This window comes from Salmo trutta, chromosome 8, assembly GCF_901001165.1.
Source record: "Salmo trutta chromosome 8, fSalTru1.1, whole genome shotgun sequence".
Lineage (NCBI taxonomy): Eukaryota > Metazoa > Chordata > Actinopteri > Salmoniformes > Salmonidae > Salmo > Salmo trutta.
Genome location: NC_042964.1, coordinates 50815589 through 50837224, shown reverse-complemented (window position 1 = coordinate 50837224; position 21636 = coordinate 50815589). Strand labels below are relative to the sequence as shown.

The following is a 21636-nucleotide window of genomic DNA, read 5'->3' as shown; positions in this document are numbered from 1 at the left end:
TACCACATGAAGCCTATTGGTTAATTAGAATATACATACAATGCATCATCCAAATTGCATGATTGCCTATGCCTACACATACTGTAAGTGGCGAAAGGAACATTTTATATATTTTCAAACCTAAAACACCAATTAGGCCATTAGGCCTTATCATAAATTAGGCCATCATCAGTGTCAATCGTGAATGATAATTCTTCACATTTTACAGGTGAAACGGCCATGCTGCATGCAGCCAACCATTTAATCCCAATCAGTTTCATGGGGATATGCATTTAGATCTTCTTGAATGATGTAAGGGTGGCTAACCGGCCTAACTAATTGAATTTTAGAGCAGATGGAGTTAAACACAACCACAGCATGAGAAAAAGAAAAAAAATTCTGCACAATCATCCTACATTGTCATAAGAAATGACATGGTCTTTTTTTTATAACAGCAGCCTGACTGTATCATGCTATTATATTTGGTTTGTTATGTAAAATACTAATGAATCATTAAGTGATCTTGCGAGACATAGCACTGCACCAGCACCCCTGATTATAATGGTTGGATGACTTTGGAAGTTTCACCTAATCAAAGCTCTATGAACTAAGTGGTACAAATTCTTTTACACCATTTTACACCATAGCAAAAGATTTGGGACTGGCCCAAAATCATTCTGGGCTAAAGCCCAGAAAGCCAGGTCCTGGTGATGTCCATGGTTCACAGAATTGTCAATTTAAAGATATTTAGCCAATTTATTCATCACAACATTTGGCTAACATTAGATAGTTAATGATTCGGCAGTCTCATCCAGATCATCATGGTATTTGTAGTTCTTTATGATAGCCACATTACCAGCTAGCATTAGCATTTCATTTTTGAAAGGTAAATACAGGGGAATATATTGATCAAAGTCACCTTGTCCTATCGAGATTCACATGGTTATTAAAATGTCATGCCAGGGTAAGCCTACATGAAACACAGCCCTTATTTGAAGTGTTTCTAAAATCCGCTATGGGAAAGATGAATGGGGGGAAAACGATTGGAACCGTTTCCTTGTTTGACCGCTAGGTTTTATGGGTATTATGACTCATACTGTGGTACTCTATTGATACCCTAGTCACTCTCTGGGAGTTTAGTCAGCAACACGTGACAGTGGAGTGCCCTGAGAGAGTTTGTAGGGGCGAGGGCATGGTTTGGGATTCCACAGCACATCAAAGGCATATCAACAAGGCAGCATGGTGCATCGTCCAGAAACATACATCTCTTTTCCATAAAATATATGTTCGAATTTTCGAACCAGTTTTCATTGGGAAGGCGGATTAAGCGTTGTTTTTATTTTTATCAAAAAGCAATGACTTTTGCATGTGAAAACACATAATCCGACTCATTCCCCCACGTGCTTTATCTAGCCTAGGTTATGTCACTCTGGTTTTGAGCGGATTTTGCCGCGTTCACATACTAATCGGAACAAGGAAACTCTGACATTTCAGAGTTTCCTAGTTCCGACTGGCACATGAACACGGCATTTGAACCTGGCTCACGCCCGGGAGGCAGCCCGGTTCCAAAATTAATGCAATCACGTTTTACCCAGGATAAACTCCTCCGACCTGGGAAACCCGGGTCAGATGATCGAATCCCCTCATCGAAGCGCGATCATCGTTTTCTTGACATTGTCAGTTAAGCCGTTGCCAGAGTAAATTCATTAAATAGTTCAATTGAAATTGTTACTATGGCAACAAAAGGAAGCGTTATTGAAATGACATTTACATTTACATTTAAGTCATTTAGCAGACGCTCTTATCCAGAGCGACTTACAAATTGGTGCATTCACCTTATGATATCCAGTGGAACAACCACTTTACAATAGTGCATCTAAATCTTGACCCTATCCCCACCTCCCTTGTAAACACCTGCTTACCTGCTCTGGAGCCTCTCTTCACAGAAATGATCAACAAGTCCCTCATCACTGGATGTGTCCCTCAGCTCAAAATTGTCCACAGTCACACCAGTATTTGAAAGGCCTGAATATGACCCTAACAACCTCCAGAAATACAGGCCTATTTCCAACCTGCCCTTCCTGAGTAAGCTCCTTCCTCGAATGTGCCGTTTCTAACCAACTCCAAAACCACCTGGCCACTCACAAACTACTTGAGCCCTTCCAGTTGGGTTTCAGAGCTAGACACAGCACCAAGACTGCCCCGGTAAGGGCCACAATGACTTCCTCGTGAATGCTAACTCTGAGGCTGCCATCATCCTCATACTCGACACAGTCAGCCACACCATCCTGCTGGACTGCATGGAGAAGCACCTGGGCCTGTCAGGACCTGAACAGTGTCTCTCTCACAGCTCGCTACCAGTTTGTAGCCATCGGTCCTAGTAAGTGAGACAGTTGTGGTCCAACAAGGTGTCCCCTCAAGGCTTGGTTCTGGGGCCACTTTTGTTTTGCATCTACATGCTGCCACTGAGAAACATCTTGAGGAAACACAGACTGGGCTTTCACTTCTATGCTGACAACCCTCAGCTCTGTCTCCACAAACACTGACAATGCACTCCTGGTCAGCTGCCTGCAGGACATCAAAGCGTGGATGCAGTTTAGTTTCCTGCATAACCTTTAAGGATTCGCCCCTTTTTTTAAATTTATGATTTATGACCTCAGAGTAAAGATAGCAGGTCTACGCCTAAGTATTTAGGTCTACGCCTAAGTACGTAGCCAGCTAGTTACAGTGAGTTAGAACGCAAGAAGTTGCTAGATACTTCAGACGACTGCTATACATCGCTACCGCAATTAGCTACATTGAGACTACCGCCACGTCTTGACAAGACTCTTGTCTGCCTACTGATCCTTTCAATGGCTGCTGCTAAAAAACGTACTATATCGGGCATCGAAGATGTGAGAGACAGAAAAGCAAAGGTTATCAAAGACAGCGGTGAGAAGAGACACATCGCAGCCCTGATCCTCGCGAGGGGAGGCAGTAAGGGGATCCCCCTGAAGAATATCAAAATGTTAGCCGGTGTCCCCCTCATTGGATGGGTTCTGAGAGCTGCAGTGGACTCCAAACAGTTTGACAGGTAATTCGGTTAAATCTTTGGTCAAATGTATTTCTAATCTAGCTACGGTATGTGGACTTGCTCTGACGCTTTTGTTAATAGTAACGTTAGTTAGCTGCACCAAATGTTACATTCTTGTTTTGGGTACACTGATATTTTTGTGATAGTGATAGTCAATGTTGCCTATGATGGTGCATCTGTCATAACCAGGGGATAAAGTACAGTAAGACTTGCCAAATGTCAATACACTTGTTGGTGTTTTGTGTAACAGATGTCTCTCTTTCCATTCACCACTGTTTGGAGGTTGGAAATATGTTGCGTGTGGATGGGATTGTAAAGGATCCCTTTGCATATGATTGTTTGACAATCAGATGCAAACGTCATTGACTAGTTGTGTTTCTGCCACAATAAAAAGAAATACATTTTAAAAGTCAAATGACAAATCTTTATGACTAGGCCCACAGAGATGCTATTGAATTAATTGGGATTCTGGACCCACGGCCGGCACATCTAGAGCGGAAGTTTGACTAGGGCGGCATTTCCCGAGCTAAACTAACCAAGACGCACCCACAACAACACATAACACCTCACATTATTCTGCCCCAAAACAATGATTGCTATTCTATCCCTTTTAATTGAGCTTTTCACTTTCTGAAAAGAGAATATGTTTAAACTCAGGCAGCTTTTTATGTTGTTGAGTAAGCAACGGATGAGTTGCCGGCTTCGTCGAGCCTCAGTCTGGATGGAAAGGTAACTTTTGAAACGGCCATGCTTAGATTCATAAGGATGTCTAATATTTAATGATTTGCAAACAGTAACCGGTTCGTTGCAAACAAGACACTCTGGTTTGATATTGGAGAAATTTGGTAAGAATACCTATTCCTCTGTCCATTCTTCCCGGAAACTTCTATTTGCATTTTCCACCTTTCTTTTGAAACTTTTTCAGAATGACATTTTGTCTTGATTGCAAGCTGTTTTACCCCAATCAACGCAAAATAGGAAAATAACAAAATAATTGAATAGAGACATTAGTGATTTTAGCAGTGTAATCAGATTGAAAATATTAGGATATGTTATTGACATTATATAGCCTAGTAACCAGATGTGTTAAAATGAGTTTAATTTGTAGTGTAATCATGAATGGGGCCGCTATTATGTTCTGTTCTACCGACTATTAGCTGAGAAAAAAACTGGCCTAAGGCCAAACCTATTGCCAACCCCTGCATTACTCTATTCTAGTTTAGGGGGAAAGGAGGGGGGTGGCAATGTTTTTGTTGTCTTGCCTAGGGCAGCAGAACGTCCAGAGACGGTCCTGTTAGGCCCATACATTGTTTTAGTACAAGCATGTTCACACATAGGATGTTCCAAATTGGGAAGAAATGACATCTACTTTAACTCCTGGTCATAACTATATGTAACCGATGTGAAATGGCTAGTTAGTTAGCGGTGGTGCGCACTAATAGCGTTTCAATCAGTGATGTCACTCGCTCTGAGACTTGAAGTAGGGTTTCTCCTTGCGTTGCAAGGGCCGTGGCTTTTGTGGCGCGATGGGTAACGATGCTTCGTGGGTGTCAGTTGTTGATGTGTGCAAGGGTCCCTGGTTCGAGCCCAGGTTGGGGCGAAGAGAGGGACGGAACCTACACTGTTACATATACATTATTAACTGTTTGTTGTATAAATATGTCAGATTCTCATTGAGAGAGTTTGTCTGAAAGTTAGCGTACTGTCTCTGAATGAACCCCCTGTTTTGGGCTTGGCCACACAAGACTGGATTGCACTGATGTAGCCTACTTGTTACAAAGCCTGAGGAATCAACTTCTTCCGTTCTTTCTCCCAGTGTGTGGGTATCAACTGACCATGATGACATTGAGAAGGTAGCGAAGGCATGGGGAGCTCAGGTTCACCGCAGGAGCCCAGAGGTGTCCAAAGACTCCTCCAGCTCTCTCGACACCATCCAGGAATTTGTCCGATTAATCCCAGGTAGGGGGTGAATCTCAATTGTATTTCCTTGACCCCTCATGTCCTCATTCCTCCTCTCCTTGCCTCCTTCTCAAAATGCATTAGAGGAGGAGATCTGAGTGGAGGAACCTCAGATCTTCTGCTCCAATGTGCTTTGAGAAGGAGCCAAGGAGGGAGGCGTGAGGAATCAAGCTAGCTTGGCTAAGGCTCTGGGACGGCATGTATCAAGCATCTCAGAGTAGGAATACTGATCTGGGATCAGGTCCCCCCTGTCCATGTAGTCTTATTTGTTGTGTTCTATGAGCTAAATCAGCACTCCAACTCCGAGACACTTGAACCATGCGACCTTCAGGGCCGCAGAGCATGCTGCTGTTTTTCCTTCCTGCTTTTTAATCAGAACCTGAGAACACCAGTCTGGGAAACCAGGTGTGTGGTCTGACTCACCACTCTCCAGCCAATCAGTGACAGTTATTGTGCCCCCTGCACAGTTGTGCACCCCTGATCTTGCTCACATGATAATGCTCACATGCTGTTTTCTTTTTATTCAATTTCTAATACCATAACCCTAATCCCAACCCTAGGAAAGTGTTGCATATCAATCAGTCAATCACATTTCTTTATAAAGCCCCGTTTTACATCAGCAGAAGTCACAAAGTGCTTATACAGAAACCCAGCCTAAAACCCAAAAGAGGAAGCAATGCAGATGTAGAAGCACGTCTGGTATTAAGAGTTTCAGGTGGTAGATTGTTGATAGTGTGAGAGTGTCTATAGTCAATCCATGAATAGGGGGCTATCCAAATGAAGTGGGACCTACTCCATACATACAGATGTCAACAGTAACCATGTAGATTTATTCATGTCATATCATATGTGGCTACCTGATTAAATAATGGATAAATCAAATATATTTTGTGTTGTGTTGTCCTCCTCCAGAGGTGGATGTGATCTGTCACATCCAGGCCACGTCTCCCTGCCTGCACCCCTTCCACCTGAAGGAGGCCCTGGAGATGATCACCAAGCAGGGCTTCACGTCCGTCTTCTCTGTGGTCCGACAACACCACTTCCGCTGGCAGGAGGTGAAGAAAGGAGGTACAGGATAGCCATGTGTTATGTTTAGGACCGTACACTTATTATCAGTTAACTGGAGAGGTTCCAACAAACTTAATGTACAGGTCTGTCAGGAGATCTGAAGGGTCAGTCCCTTCACTTGTCCTTTAAACTGCTGCACAAGTTTCCTAAGCATGACTAAGCAGACACAGATACAAGGATTTAGTATCAGGGTGGGAGAGTGAGAGAGGCTATTATCTTGTATCTAGTTCCTCTTCTGCTTGACCCGCACCCTATGAACAAACCATAAGCACATCACAACTTAATAACACAAAACAACAATTCTCATTGTCAGACAGTTTACAGAACATGCCAACCTTGAGAAAGAACACAATGTGTACAGCATATAACATTTTCTCTACACTGCCTGAGGAAAAACTGTCCCTCACTTTATAAGTAGGGTCAGGACTTTGTCCTGACCATGTGACCAGAGCCAGGAAAAACTCTAGTGCCCTAGATGTTTTGTGTTTGAAAACACCTACCCATCATATCTTGGTGTAAGATGCTAATGCTCAATGATAAAGGATTGTGTTTATAAGAGCGTCTGCTAAATGACTAACATGTACAGTTGAAGTCGGAAGTTTACATACACTTAGGTTGAAGTCATTAAAACTCGTTTTCAAACACTCCACAAATTTCTTGTTAACAAACTATAGTTTTGGCAAGTCGGTTAGGACATCTACTTTGTGCATGACACAAGTAATTTTTCCAACAATTGTTTACAGACAGATTATTTCACTTATAATTCACTGTATCACAATTCCAGTGGGTCAGAAGTTTACATACACTAAGTTGACTGTGCCGTTAAACAGCTTGGAAAATTCCAGAAAATGATGTCATGGCTTTAGAAGCTTCTGATAGGCTAATTGACATAATTTGAGTCAATTGGAGGTGTACCTGTGGATGTATTTCAAGGCCTACCTGAAAACTCAGTGCCTCTTTGCTTGACATCATGGGAAAATCAAAAGAAATCAGCCATAACCTCAGAAAAAAAATTCTAGACCTCCACAAGTCTGGTTCATCCTTGGGAGCAATTTCCAAATGCCTGAAGGAACCACGTTCATCGGTACAAACAATAGTAAGCAAGTATAAACACCATGGGACCACGCAGCTGTCATACCACTCAGGAAGGAGATGCGTTCTGTCTCCTAGAGATGAATGTACTATGGTGCAAAAAGTGCAAATCAATCCCAGAACAACAGTAAAGGACCTTGTGAAGATGCTGGAGGAAACATGTACAAAAGTATCTATATTCACAGTAAAACGAGTCCTATATCGACATAACCTGAAAGGCCACTCAGCAAGGAAGAAGCCTCTGCTCCAAAACCGCCATAAAAAAGCCAGACTATGGTTTGCAACTGCACATGGGGACAAAGATTATAATTTTTGGAGAAATGTCCTCTGGTCTGATGAAACAAAAATAGAACTGTTTGTCCATATTTTGTGTTTGAAAACACCTACCCATCATATCTTGATGTAAGATGCTAATGCTCAATGATAATTGATTGTGTTTATAAGATCGTCTGCTAAATGACTAACATATACAGTTGAAATACCATAAACCTAATCCCAACCCTAGAAAAGTTATGTTATGTTTGGAGGAAAAAGGGGGAGGCTTGCAAGCCGAAGAACACCATCCAAACCGTGAAGCACAGGGGTGGCAGCATCATGTTGTGGGGGTGCTTTGCTGCAGGAGGGACTGGTGCACTTCACAAAATAGATGGCCTCATGAGGGAGGAAAATTATTTTGATATATTGAAACAACATCTCAAGACATCAGTCAGGAAGTTAACGCTTGGTTGTAAATGGGTCTTCCAAATGGACAATGACCCCAAGCATACTTCCAAAGTTGTGGCAAAATGGCTTAAGGACAATGAAGTCAAGGTATTGGAGTGGCCATCACAAAGCCCTGACCTCAATCCCATAGAAAATTTGTGGGCAGAACTGAAAAAGCTTATGCGAGCCAGGAGGCCTACAAACCTGACTCAGTTACACCAGCTCTGCCAGGAGGAATGGGCCAAGCTTGTGGAAGGCTACCCGAAACGTTTGACCCAAGTTAAACAATTTAAAGGCAATGCTACCAGATACTAATTGAGTGTATGTGAACTTCTGACCCACTGGGAATGTGATGAAAGAAATTCAAGCTGAAATAAATCATTCTCTCTACTATTATTCTGACATTTCACATTCTTAAAATAAAGTGATTCTAACTGACCTAAGACAGGGTCTTTTTACTTGGATTAAATGTCAGGAATTGTGAAAAACTGAGTTTAAATGTATTTGGCTAAGGTGTATGTAAACTTCTGACTTCAACTGTAAATATAGTACCTTTCACAAGCACATTACATGGAAGTAACTCCATCCACCACTAATCACTGTGTATCACAATAGAGAGAAGAGGGGTTTTTAGACAAATTCGTTTTTCTCCTGACCAGGAAGTAGTCTAGTTTCTAGTTATGACCTATAACATTGATTATGTGTTCTCTCTCCTGTTCAGGTAGTGTAGCCACCCAGCCTCTGAACTTAGACCCGTCTAACAGGCCCCGGAGACAGGACTGGGATGGAGAGCTGTGCGAGAACGGATCTTTCTACATTTATACCAGAGCGATGATAGAGAGAGGCCTGCAGGTAACTGGCACTATACCCCATCAGGGCCCATAGTCACAAAGCGTTTCATGATAGGAGTGCTGGTCTAGGATCAGTTTTTCCTTTTCAATCATTATGAATACGTCTATATGGACAGGGAGGACCTGATCCTAGATCAGCAGCCCTACTCTAAGACGCTTTATGAATACAGGCCCTGATGTGTATGTCTGTTGCTGGTGGTGAACACTATTCCCCTCAGGGGATCAATAACGTTTATTCATTCAGTGGATCTGAGCCTGACTAGAAACAACATACACACTGAGAGATGGACTGATCTGTGATACTACTAGATATTCTATTGTCAACTGGTGTTGTTTTAAATGCTAATAGAAATGCCCTTTGTGTTGTTGTCTTTCTCAGGGGGGGAAGTGGGCTTATTATGAGATGCTGCCAGAGTACAGTGTGGATATTGATGTGGATATCGACTGGCCCGTGGCAGAACAGAGAGTACTGAGGTAGTCTGAAATCACTGACCTAGAATTTCAAGTTCACACTGTTCAAGTCATTCACTCTGAACCACCTCTCTCTCTCTCTCTCTCTCTCTCTCTCTCGCTCTCTCTCTCTCTCTCTCTCTCTCTCTCTCTCTCTCTCTCTCTCTCTCTCTCTCTCTCTCAGAAAGTGTTTATTTGAATGCACTTTAAATATAATTAGATTTTGTGGTAAAGCAACACAATGAACAATGCTGTAACACAGAGGAGTGGTTGTCCAAATGTATTTCCCTGTGTGTGTTGTTCCTCTCCAGGTTTGGTTACTTTGGTCTGGACAAGCCTGAGGTGTATTTCCATGTGTGTGTTGTTTCTCTCCAGGTTTGGTTACTTTGGTCTGGACAAGCCTGAGGTGTATTTCCCTGTGTGTGTTGTTTCTCTCCAGGTTTGGTTACTTTGGTCTGGACAAGCCTGAGGTGTATTTCCCTGTGTGTGTTGTTTCTCTCCAGGTTTGGTTACTTTGGTCTGGACAAGCCTGAGGTGTATTTCCCTGTGTGTGTTGTTTCTCTCCAGGTTTGGTTACTTTGGTCTGGACAAGCCTGAGGTGTATTTCCCTGTGTGTGTTGTTTCTCTCCAGGTTTGGTTACTTTGGTCTGGACAAGCCTGAGGTGTATTTCCATGTGTGTGTTGTTTCTCTCCAGGTTTGGTTACTTTGGTCTGGACAAGCCTGAGGTGTATTTCCCTGTGTGTGTTGTTTCTCTCCAGGTTTGGTTACTTTGGTCTGGACAAGCCTGAGGTGTATTTCCCTGTGTGTGTTGTTCCTCTCCAGGTTTGGTTACTTTGGTCTGGACAAGCCTGAGGTGTATTTCCCTGTGTGTGTTGTTCATCTCCAGGTTTGGTTACTTTGGTCTGGACAAGCCTGAGGTGTATTTCCCTGTGTGTGTTGTTCATCTCCAGGTTTGGTTACTTTGGTCTGGACAAGCCTGAGGTGTATTTCCCTGTGTGTGTTGTTCCTCTCCAGGTTTGGTTACTTTGGTCTGGACAAGCCTGAGGTGTATTTCCCTGTGTGTGTTGTTCCTCTCCAGGTTTGGTTACTTTGGTCTGGACAAGCCTGAGGTGTATTTCCCTGTGTGTGTTGTTTCTCTCCAGGTTTGGTTACTTTGGTCTGGACAAGCCTGAGGTGTATTTCCCTGTGTGTGTTGTTCCTCTCCAGGTTTGGTTACTTTGGTCTGGACAAGCCTGAGGTGTATTTCCCTGTGTGTGTTGTTTCTCTCCAGGTTTGGTTACTTTGGTCTGGACAAGCCTGAGGTGTATTTCCCTGTGTGTGTTGTTCATCTCCAGGTTTGGTTACTTTGGTCTGGACAAGCCTGAGGTGTATTTCCCTGTGTGTGTTGTTTCTCTCCAGGTTTGGTTACTTTGGTCTGGACAAGCCTGAGGTGTATTTCCCTGTGTGTGTTGTTTCTCTCCAGGTTTGGTTACTTTGGTCTGGACAAGCCTGAGGTGTATTTCCCTGTGTGTGTTGTTTCTCTCCAGGTTTGGTTACTTTGGTCTGGACAAGCCTGAGGTGTATTTCCCTGTGTGTGTTGTTCCTCTCCAGGTTTGGTTACTTTGGTCTGGACAAGCCTGAGGTGTATTTCCATGTGTGTGTTGTTTCTCTCCAGGTTTGGTTACTTTGGTCTGGACAAGCCTGAGGTGTATTTCCCTGTGTGTGTTGTTCCTCTCCAGGTTTGGTTACTTTGGTCTGGACAAGCCTGAGGTGTATTTCCATGTGTGTGTTGTTTCTCTCCAGGTTTGGTTACTTTGGTCTGGACAAGCCTGAGGTGTATTTCCCTGTGTGTGTTGTTCCTCTCCAGGTTTGGTTACTTTGGTCTGGACAAGCCTGAGGTGTATTTCCCTGTGTGTGTTGTTCCTCTCCAGGTTTGGTTACTTTGGTCTGGACAAGCCTGAGGTGTATTTCCATGTGTGTGTTGTTTCTCTCCAGGTTTGGTTACTTTGGTCTGGACAAGCCTGAGGTGTATTTCCCTGTGTGTGTTGTTTCTCTCCAGGTTTGGTTACTTTGGTCTGGACAAGCCTGAGGTGTATTTCCCTGTGTGTGTTGTTCCTCTCCAGGTTTGGTTACTTTGGTCTGGACAAGCCTGAGGTGTATTTCCCTGTGTGTGTTGTTTCTCTCCAGGTTTGGTTACTTTGGTCTGGACAAGCCTGAGGTGTATTTCCCTGTGTGTGTTGTTCCTCTCCAGGTTTGGTTACTTTGGTCTGGACAAGCCTGAGGTGTATTTCCCTGTGTGTGTTGTTTCTCTCCAGGTTTGGTTACTTTGGTCTGGACAAGCCTGAGGTGGTGCGTCTGCTGCTGTGTAAAGTCTCAGGCTGTCTGACTGACGGCCGCGTCCTCATCTCTGTCTCTGGAGAGGAGATGGTCTCAGTCAACACCAGAGATACCATGGGTATCCGCATGCTGCAGAGAGAGGGGGTGGAGGTACAGACACTGTACATACAGAATGTATAGAACACACACTGCAGAGAGAGGGGGTGGAGGTACAGACACTGTACATATAGAACACACACACACACACACACACACACACACACACACACACACACACACACTGTAGAGAGAGGGAGTAGAGATACAAAGATACTTTTTTACAACGACTGCTACCACAAATGAATGTAATGTCTATGTTGTAATGTCTATGTTGTATTGTCTATGTTGTATTGTCTATGTTGTATTGTCTATGTTGTAATGTCTATGTTGTAATGTCTATGTTGTAATGTCTATGTTGTATTGTCTATGTTGTATTGTCTATGTTGTATTGTCTATGTTGTATTTTCTATGTTGTATTGTCTATGTTGTATTGTCTATGTTGTATGGTCTATGTTGTATCGTTTATGTTGTATGGTCTATGTTGTAATGTCTATGTTGTATGGTCTATGTTGTATGGTCTATGTTGTATTGTCTATGTTGTATTGTCTATGTTGTATGGTCTATGTTGGATTGTCTATGTTGGATTGTCTATGTTGTATTGTCTATGTTGTATGGTCTATGTTGTAATGTCTATGTTGTATGGTCTATGTTGTATTGTCTATGTTGTATGGTCTATGTTGTATTGTCTATGTTGTATTGTCTATGTTGTATGGTCTATGTTGTATGGTCTATGTTGTATTGTCTATGTTGTATGGTCTATGTTGTATGGTCTATATTGTAATGTCTATGTTGTATTGTCTATGTTGTATGGTCTATGTTGTATTGTCTATGTTGTATTGTCTATGTTGTATTGTCTATGTTGTATGGTCTATGTTGTATTGTCTATGTTGTATTGTCTATGTTGTAATGTCTATATTGTATTGTCTATGTTGTATCGTTTATGTTGTATTGTCTATGTTGTATTGTCTATATTGTATGGTCTATGTTGTATTGTCTATGTTGTATTGTCTATGTTGTATGGTCTATGTTGTAATGTCTATGTTGTAATAGGAATTTCCAGGTGAACAGAAAGGAGAGCAGTCATTGGTAAAGTCAATCAAAAATCATTCTGGTTTATTAAAGTTGCAACAGGGAGACAGACACCTCAAGTCCATAAGCAGAGAAAATGTATCTTGGGAGACAGACCCTTTATATCCTCATCAGACAGCACCACATGTTCTGTAAACACCAGCCCAGAGGCTTGTAGGAAGACAAAACAAAAGGCAGTGACTTGTCCAGCTGCTACAGAATCAACCGAGTTCACACAATGTCAATACAATACAACAGTGAATAATCAGTGTGTCCTCAAACCTGGTACCTCCAGTCTGGTGTTAATCACTATCAACAGATAAGACAATAATCCATAACATTCACTATCAAGTCTAGTGACCATCAACCTGCACCTTGAATGTCACAAACAGAACACTGGGAATGATTTGTATTACAGAACTCTTAATAGTGTATGTTAAACATTGTGTTAATCCCTCTGAACTGAATATGAACTGATATTTCCTCATTACACTCAGTCTGTACAATACATAGAAAACAGAGCTCCCGTAGAAAACACAGTGCTCCCGTAGAAAACAGAGCTCCCGTAGAAAACACAGAGCTCCCGTAGAAAATGCAGAGCTCCCGTTGAAAACACAGAGCTCCCGTAGAAAACACAGAGCTCCCGTAGAAAACACAGAGCTCCCGTAGAGAAAACACAGAGCTCCCGTAGAGAAAACACAGAGCTCCCGTAGAAAACACAGAGCTCACATAGAGAAAACACAGAGCTCACATAGAGAAAACACAGAGCTCACATAGAGAAAACACAGAGCTCACATAGAGAAAACACAGAGCTCACATAGAGAAAACACAGAGCTCACATAGAGAAAACACAGAGGTCCCGTAGAAAACAGAAACAGAGCTCCCGTAGAAAACAGAAAACAGAGCTCCCGTAGAAAACACAGAGCATAAACATTTGTTTTATTCTGTCTCCTCCAGGTGATCCTGATCTCATCCAGTGAGGACCCTGTGACCAAGGCCCTGGCTGACAAGCTGTCCCAGAGGACAGGCTGCGAGGTCAGGCAGCTGAGCAAGGACATCCAGGGTGAGGTCAAAGCCATGATGGACGACAGGGATCTGGACTGGAAGGAGGTCGCCTATATGGGTAAACTCACTGTTCTTTTCAATTAACAATTTACTACTACTGCTGCTACTACTACTACTACTGCTACTACAAATAGTACTACTATTACTAATTCATTTTAGTTTTATAGTACAGTTTGTAATATAGTGGAATCTCAAGGTTCTTAACCTTCTATTTTGAGTAATACTTTTGCGTTCATGTCAATCAAAACGTATTAAGGTATTTATTTGGAGCCCTTCTGAGATGGAAATCAAATCAAATGTTATTTTGTCACATGCGCCAAATACAACAGGTGTAACCTTACAGTGAAATTATTACATACAAGCCCTTAACCAACTATGCAGTTATAATATAAGAAATTAAAGTAACAAATAATTAAAGAACAGCAGTAAAATAACAATAGCGAGGCTATATACAGGGGTACCGGTACAGGGGCACCGGTTAGTCGAGGTAATTGAGGTAATATGTACATGTAGGTAGAGTTATTAAAGTGACTATGCATAGATAATATCAGCAGCAGTGTAAAAGAGAGGGGGAGAGGGCAATGCAAATAGTCTGGGTAGCCATTTGATTAGCTGTTCAGGAGTCTTATGGCTTGGGGGTAGAAGCTGTTTAGAAGCCTCTTGGACCTTAACTTGGCACTCCGGTCCTGCTTGCCGTGTGGTAGCAGAGAGAACAGTCTATGACTAGAGTGGCTGGAGTCTTTGACAATGTTTAGGGCCTTCCTCTGACACCACCTGGTATATTGGGGTGGCAGGTAGCCTAGTGGTTAGAGCGTTGGACTTGTAATCGAATCCCCGAGCTGACAAGGTAAAAATCTGTCGTTCTGCCCCTGAACACGGCAGTTAACCCAATGTTCCTAGGCTGTCATTGAAAATAAGAATTTGTTGTTAACTGACTTGCCTAGTTAAATAAAGGTAAAATAAAATAAAAAATAGAGGTCCTGGATGGCAGGAAGCTTAGCCCCAGTGATGTACTGGGCCGTACGCACTACCCTCTGTAGTGCCTTGCGGTTGGAGGCGGTCAGTTGCCATACCAGGCAGTGATGCTCTTGATGGTGCAGCTGTAAAACCTTTTGAGGATCTGAGTACCCATGCCAAATCTTTTATTAGTAAGGGGAGACAGGGACAAACTGTCTGATTAAATAGAGTATCTATTAGTAAGGAGAGAAAGGGAGAAACTGTCTGATTAAATAGAGTATCTATTAGTAAGGAGAGACAGGGAGAAACTGTCTGATTAAATAGAGTATCTATTAGTAAGGAGAGACAGGGGGAAACTGTCTGATTAAATAGAGTATCTATTAGTAAGGAGAGACAGGGAGAAACTGTCTGATTAAATAGAGTATCTATTAGTAAGGAGAGACAGGGGAAACTGTCTGATTAAATAGAGTATCTATTAGTAAGGAGAGACAGGGGGAAACTGTCTGATTAAATAGAGTATCTATTAGTAAGGAGAGACAGGGGGAAACTGTCTGATTAAATAGAGTATCTATTAGTAAGGAGAGACAGGGAGAAACTGTTTGATTAAATAGAGTATCTATTAGTAAGGAGAGACAGGGAGAAATTGTCTGATTAAATAGAGTATCTATTAGTAAGGAGAGACAGGGGGAAACTGTCTGATTAAATAGAGTATCTATTAGTAAGGAGAGACAGGGAGAAACTGTCTGATTAAATAGAGTATCTATTAGTAAGGAGAGACAGGGGGAAACTGTCTGATTAAATAGAGTATCTATTAGTAAGGAGAGACAGGGAGAAACTGTCTGAATAAATAGAGTATCTATTAGTAAGGAGAGACAGGGAGAAACTGTCTGATTAAATAGAGTATCTATTAGTAAGGAGAGACAGGGAGAAACTGTCTGATTAAATAGAGTATCTATTAGTAAGGAGAGACAGGGGGAAACTGTCTGATTAAATAGAGTATCTATTAGTAAGGAGAGACAGGGAGAAACTGTCTGATTAAATAGAGTATCTATTAGTAAGGAGAGACAGGGAGAAACTGTCTGATTAAATAGAGTGTCTATTAGTAAGGAGAGACAGGGGGAAACTGTCTGATTAAATAGAGTATCTATTAGTAAGGAGAGACGGGGAAACTGTCTGATTAAATAGCTCCTCTATTAGTAAGGAGAGACAGGGAGAAACTGTCTGATTAAATAGAGTATCTATTAGTAAGGAGAGACAGGGGGAAACTGTCTGATTAAATAGAGTATCTATTAGTAAGGAGAGACAGGGGGAAACTGTCTGATTAAATAGAGTATCTATTAGTAAGGGGAGACAGGGAGAAACTGTCTGATTAAATAGAGTATCTATTAGTAAGGGGAGACAGGGAGAAACTGTCTGATTAAATAGAGTATATATTAGTAAGGAGAGACAGGGAGAAACTGTCTGATTAAATAGAGTATCTATTAGTAAGGAGAGACAGGGAGAAACTGTCTGATTAAATAGAGTATCTATTAGTAAGGAGAGACAGGGAGAAACTGTCTGATTAAATAGAGTATCTATTAGTAAGGAGAGACAGGGAGAAACTGTCTGATTAAATAGAGTATCTATTACTAAGGAGAGACAGGGAGAAACTGTCTGATTAAATAGAGTATCTATTAGTAAGGAGAGACAGGGAGAAACTGTCTGATTAAATAGAGTATCTATTAGTAAGGAGAGACAGGGGGGAACTGTCTGATTAAATAGAGTATCTATTAGTAAGGAGAGACAGGGAGAAACTGTCTGATTAAATAGAGTATCTATTAGTAAGGAGAGACAGGGGGAAACTGTCTGATTAAATAGAGTATCTATTAGTAAGGAGAGACAGGGAGAAACTGTCTGATTAAACAGAGTATCTGTTAGTAAGGTGAGACAGGGAGAAACTGTCTGATTAAATAGAGTATATATTTGTAAGGAGAGACATGGAGAAACTGTCTGATTAAATAGAGTATATATTAGTAAGGAGAGACAGGGGGAAACTGTCTGATTAAATAGAGTATCTATTTGTAAGGAGAGACATGGAGAAACTGTCTGATTAAATAGAGTATCTATTAGTAAGGAGAGACAGGGAGAAACTGTCTGATTAAATAGAGTATCTATTAGTAAGGAGAGACAGGGAGAAACTGTCTGATTAAATAGAGTATCTATTAGTAAGGAGAGACAGGGAGAAACTGTCTGATTAAATAGAGTATCTATTAGTAAGGAGAGACAGGGGGAAACTGTCTGATTAAATAGAGTATCTATTAGTAAGGAGAGACAGGGAGAAACTGTCTGATTAAATAGAGTATCTATTAGTAAGGAGAGACAGGGAGAAACTGTCTGATTAAATAGAGTATCTATTAGTAAGGAGAGACAGGGAGAAACTGTCTGATTAAATAGAGTATCTATTAGTAAGGGGAGACAGGGGGGAACTGTCTGATTAAATAGAGTATCTATTAGTAAGGAGAGACAGGGAGAAACTGTCTGATTAAATAGAGTATCTATTAGTAAGGAGAGACAGGGAGAAACTGTCTGATTAAATAGAGTATCTATTAGTAAGGAGAGACAGGGAGAAACTGTCTGATTAAATAGAGTATCTATTAGTAAGGAGAGACAGGGAGAAACTGTCTCATTAAATAGAGTATCTATTAGTAAGGAGAGACAGGGAGAAACTGTCTCATTAAATAGAGTATCTATTAGTAAGGAGAGACAGGGGGAACTGTCTGATTAAATAGAGTATCTATTAGTAAGGAGAGACAGGGAGAAACTGTCTGATTAAATAGAGTATCTATTAGTAAGGAGAGACAGGGAGAAACTGTCTCATTAAATAGAGTATCTATTAGTAAGGAGAGACAGGGGGAACTGTCTGATTAAATAGAGTATCTATTAGTAAGGAGAGACAGGGAGAAACTGTCTGATTAAATAGAGTATCTATTAGTAAGGAGAGACAGGGGGAAACTGTCTGATTAAATAGAGTATCTATTAGTAAGGAGAGACAGGGAGAAACTGTCTGATTAAATAGAGTATCTATTAGTAAGGAGAGACAGGGAGAAACTGTCTGATTAAATAGAGTATATATTAGTAAGGGGAGACAGGGGGAAACTGTCTGATTAAATAGAGTATCTATTAGTAAGGAGAGACAGGGGGGAACTGTCTGATTAAATAGAGTATCTATTACTAAGGAGAGACAGGGAGAAACTGTCTGATTAAATAGAGTATCTATTAGTAAGGAGAGACAGGGAGAAACTGTCTGATTAAATAGAGTATCTATTAGTAAGGAGAGACAGGGAGAAACTGTCTGATTAAATAGAGTATCTATTAGTAAGGAGAGACAGGGAGAAACTGTCTGATTAAATAGAGTATCTATTAGTAAGGAGAGACAGGGGGAAACTGTCTGATTAAATAGAGTATCTATTATTAAGGAGAGACAGGGAGAAACTGTCTGATTAAGTAGAGTATCTATTAGTAAGGAGAGACAAGGAGAAACTATTTTGTATATTTTATTCAGAGTCCAGTTTTGGTTAAGTGATAATTTGTAAAGTGTCTCTCTATTTCCCCTCTGCGTGTATACTAGACTACCACTGCAGAAAACTACTGACATTGTTCTGAGTTAATTTGCATGCCACCGCCAGTTACTGAATATTTATGGGTAAGGTGAGAAAGTAGGTGCCAGCAGTCAAATCCTGGAGAATTTGGGATTCAATTTCAATTGAGTAACATTTCTCTGATTTCCCTAAGCCCAAAATGGGAAACTATTCATGAAATATATATTTGTTATTTCCTTAAATCATCCCGTATTTTTCCTTGATTTTTTTCATGTTATGTTGATGCGCATACTAATCAAATCAAACTTTTTTTTACATGCACCGAATACAAGTGTAGACCTTACCGTGAAATGCTTACTTACGAGCCCTTAACCAACAATGCAGTTCAAGGAGTTAAGAAAATATTGACCAAATAAACTAAAGTAAAAAATTATAAAAATTTACAAAATAAAATAACAATAATGAGGCTATATACAGGGGGTACAGGAGTCAATGTGCGGGGGTACTGGTTAGTGGAGGTAATTTATACATGTACATGTAGGTGGGGGTAAAGTGACTATGCATAGATAATAAACAGCGAGTAGCAGCAGTGTACAAAACAAATGGAGGGGGGTGTTAATGTAAATAATGTGGTAGCCATTTGATTAATTGTTGAGCAGTCATGGCTTGGGGGTAGAAGCTGTTAAGGAGCCTTTTGGTCCTAGATTTGGCGCTCCGGTACCGCTTGCCATGCGGTAGCAGAGAGAACACTCTATGACTTGGGTAACTGGTCATTGACAATTTTTTTGGCCATTCCTCTTTCCTTTAGTATATAGGTCCTGGATGGCAGGAAGCTTGGCCCCAGTGATGTACTGGGCCATACGCACTACCCTCTGTAGCACTTTACGCAACCGGTCACTTTATGCAACCGGTCACGATGCTCTCGATGGTGCAGCTGTAGAACGTTTTGAGGATCTGGGGACCCATGCCAAATCTTTTCATTCTGCTGAGGGGGAAAAGGTGTTGTCGTGCCCTCTTTACGACTGTCTTGGTGTGTTTGGACCATGATAGTTTGTTGGTGATATGGACACCAAGGAACTTGAAACTCTCGACCCGCTCCACTCCAGCCCCGTCAATGTTAATGGTGGCCTGTTCGGCCTGCCTTTTCCTGTAGTTCACAATCAGCTCATTCTTAGAATACTTCCATAACCACCTTCTAAATTAAAACTAATCTCACACCTCCATTTCATCCCTCCATCTCTCCCTCCAACAGGTAATGATGCACCAGATGTTGACTGTCTGAACCTGGCTGGGCTGAGTGCAGTACCCCGGGACGCCCCAGTGGTGGCGATCAACGCTGCTAAATACTCCTGCCACAGTGCTGCAGGCCGGGGGGCTGTGAGGGAGTTTTCTGAACACATCCTGCTGCTCAAGAAGAAGGCCAAGTCTCAGATGGAACAGGACCGCATCCACAGAAATACATTCTAAACTCTAGAATGTGTTCTAAAGTCACAGAGATCCATTCTAAACTCTAGAATGTGTTCTAAAGTCACAGAGATCCATTCTAAACTCTAGAATGTGTTCTAAAGTCACAGAGATCCATTCTAAACTCTAGAATGTGTTCTAAAGTCACAGAAATATATTCTAAACTCTTAGAATGTGTTCTAAAGTCACAGAGATCCATTCTAAACTCTAGAATGTGTTCTAAAGTCACAGAGATCCATTCTAAACTCTAGAATGTGTTCTAAAGTCACAGAGATCCATTCTACATTTCTAGAATGTGTTCTAAAGTCGCAGAGATCCATTCTAAACTTTAGAATGTGTTCTAAAGTCACAGAGATCCATTCTAAACTTTAGAATGTGTTCTAAAGTCACAGAGATCCATTCTAAACTTTAGAATGTGTTCTAAAGCGGTCATGGGCAAACTTTTTGGCTCAAGGGCCCAACAGGATTTTTGGGGACTGATTTGTTTGTCGAAATCAATTTCTGGGCCAGAAAAAGTGCAGTTATTTAAAAAAATATAAGTCCATTATAATGTCTACATACTTTCTATCTAGTTTTAAACCATTACCTTGAGTGTTTTTTTACCCAGAATAATCATTTCCCGCCTAAAAACATTCTCATTCTAAACTTCACATGTAAACTGGAAGAGTTGCATTCTCAATTGCATACTCCTCGCACCCACTCTCCCTGTCTCCTTCTCTTCCCTCTGACCTTCTCCTCCAATGGTTTTTGAGAAGGAGACGAGGACTTGAGGAATATGCAATTGAGAACATCCCCTTGTCATTCATTGTCATGTAAAAAAAGGAGTTGACAAGATAGCAGTAACAGACTAACAGGATATTGTATTCTAAACTACATTCTATCAATCAGACAAAGTGACAAAGCTTATTATCATCTCTACTTTCTCTGGAGTTCTAGAAAGAAGTATATTTACTCACTTTCATGCACTTGGCTCAGGCTAAAATGGTTTTTACAGGTTGTCAGGTCAGTGTAGTTTGGGTTTTATATCACTACATGTTGTGTTGACAAATATAGTATGTACTTTTTTAATTGTCTTTGTTTTAATGAAATGAAGTATATACACTGAGTGTACAAAACATTATGAACACCTCTCTCTTTGACATACTGTAGACTGACCAGGTGAAAGCTATGATCCCTTATTGATGTCACTTGTTAAATCCATCAGTGTAGATGAAGGGGAGGAAACAGGTTTAAAAAAATGTAATATCTATATTAGGATGGTATTATTAATGTTTTATACACTCAGTGAATATGTGTGTGTGTGTGTATATATATATATCCTTTAATCAGATTGATTGTTTTTTAATGTATGTTCTTTATATGTCTTAGAATGTAGTAGGACATTGGTTTGAGTTGCTTTGACATTCTTGTTGGTTTTGTTTACTATTGTCCTGTATTTTCCTGCAGTTTGTTTGTTAAATGTTATATGATGTTCTCATAAATGAAAAGAAAACTAGATAAATATATTGTGTCATGGAGTCATTATCTAATGGGACAGTTGACATACACCTTTTCACCACCAGTGGACAGCCTAACGTCTCAGTTGAAGGAAACCCATTGGACAGCCTAACGTCTCAGTTGAAGGAAACCCATTGGACAGCCTAACATCTCAGTTGAAGGAAACCCATTGGACAGCCTAACGTCTCAGTTGAAGGAAACCCATTGGACGGCCTAACGCCTCAGTTGAAGGAAACCCATTGGACAGCCTAACGCCTCAGTTGAAGGAAACCCATTGGACAGCCTAACACCTCAGTTGAAGGAAACCCATTGGACGGCCTAACACCTCAGTTGAAGGAAACCCATTGGACAGCCTAACGCCTCAGTTGAAGGAAACCAATTGGACGGCCTAACGCCTCAGTTGAAGGAAACCCATTG

General features: G+C 41.2%; 1 protein-coding gene across 2 annotated transcripts; it reads left to right on the top strand.

Annotated features, from left to right (window-relative positions):
* The first annotated feature begins 2457 nt into the window (after nucleotides 1-2457).
* LOC115199178 (N-acylneuraminate cytidylyltransferase) lies at nucleotides 2458-21223 on the top strand. 2 transcript variants are annotated; one of them, XM_029761811.1, is made up of 9 exons: nucleotides 2458-3052; nucleotides 4869-5011; nucleotides 5924-6079; nucleotides 8595-8725; nucleotides 9104-9198; nucleotides 11470-11641; nucleotides 13616-13781; nucleotides 19511-19754; nucleotides 19795-21223. In XM_029761811.1, exons 1-8 carry the CDS (start codon nucleotides 2832-2834, stop codon nucleotides 19723-19725), a joined length of 1299 nt encoding a protein of 432 aa, XP_029617671.1. In that variant the 5' UTR covers nucleotides 2458-2831; the 3' UTR covers nucleotides 19726-19754; nucleotides 19795-21223. The 2 variants fall into 2 exon arrangements, with proteins under 2 accessions (XP_029617671.1, XP_029617670.1); XM_029761810.1 differs by having other exon boundaries at nucleotides 19511-21223.
* The last annotated feature ends 413 nt before the right edge of the window (nucleotides 21224-21636 follow it).

Excerpts from the sequence above, each read along its gene's own strand:
- LOC115199178 (XM_029761811.1), top strand. The coding sequence starts at position 2,832 with ATGGCTGCTGCTAAAAAACGTACTATATCGGGCATCGAAGATGTGAGA. Across the intron at positions 6,080-8,594 it reads GCAGGAGGTGAAGAAAGGAG|GTAGTGTAGCCACCCAGCCT; the intron begins GTACAGGATAGC and ends TCTCCTGTTCAG. Across the intron at positions 11,642-13,615 it reads TGCAGAGAGAGGGGGTGGAG|GTGATCCTGATCTCATCCAG; the intron begins GTACAGACACTG and ends TGTCTCCTCCAG.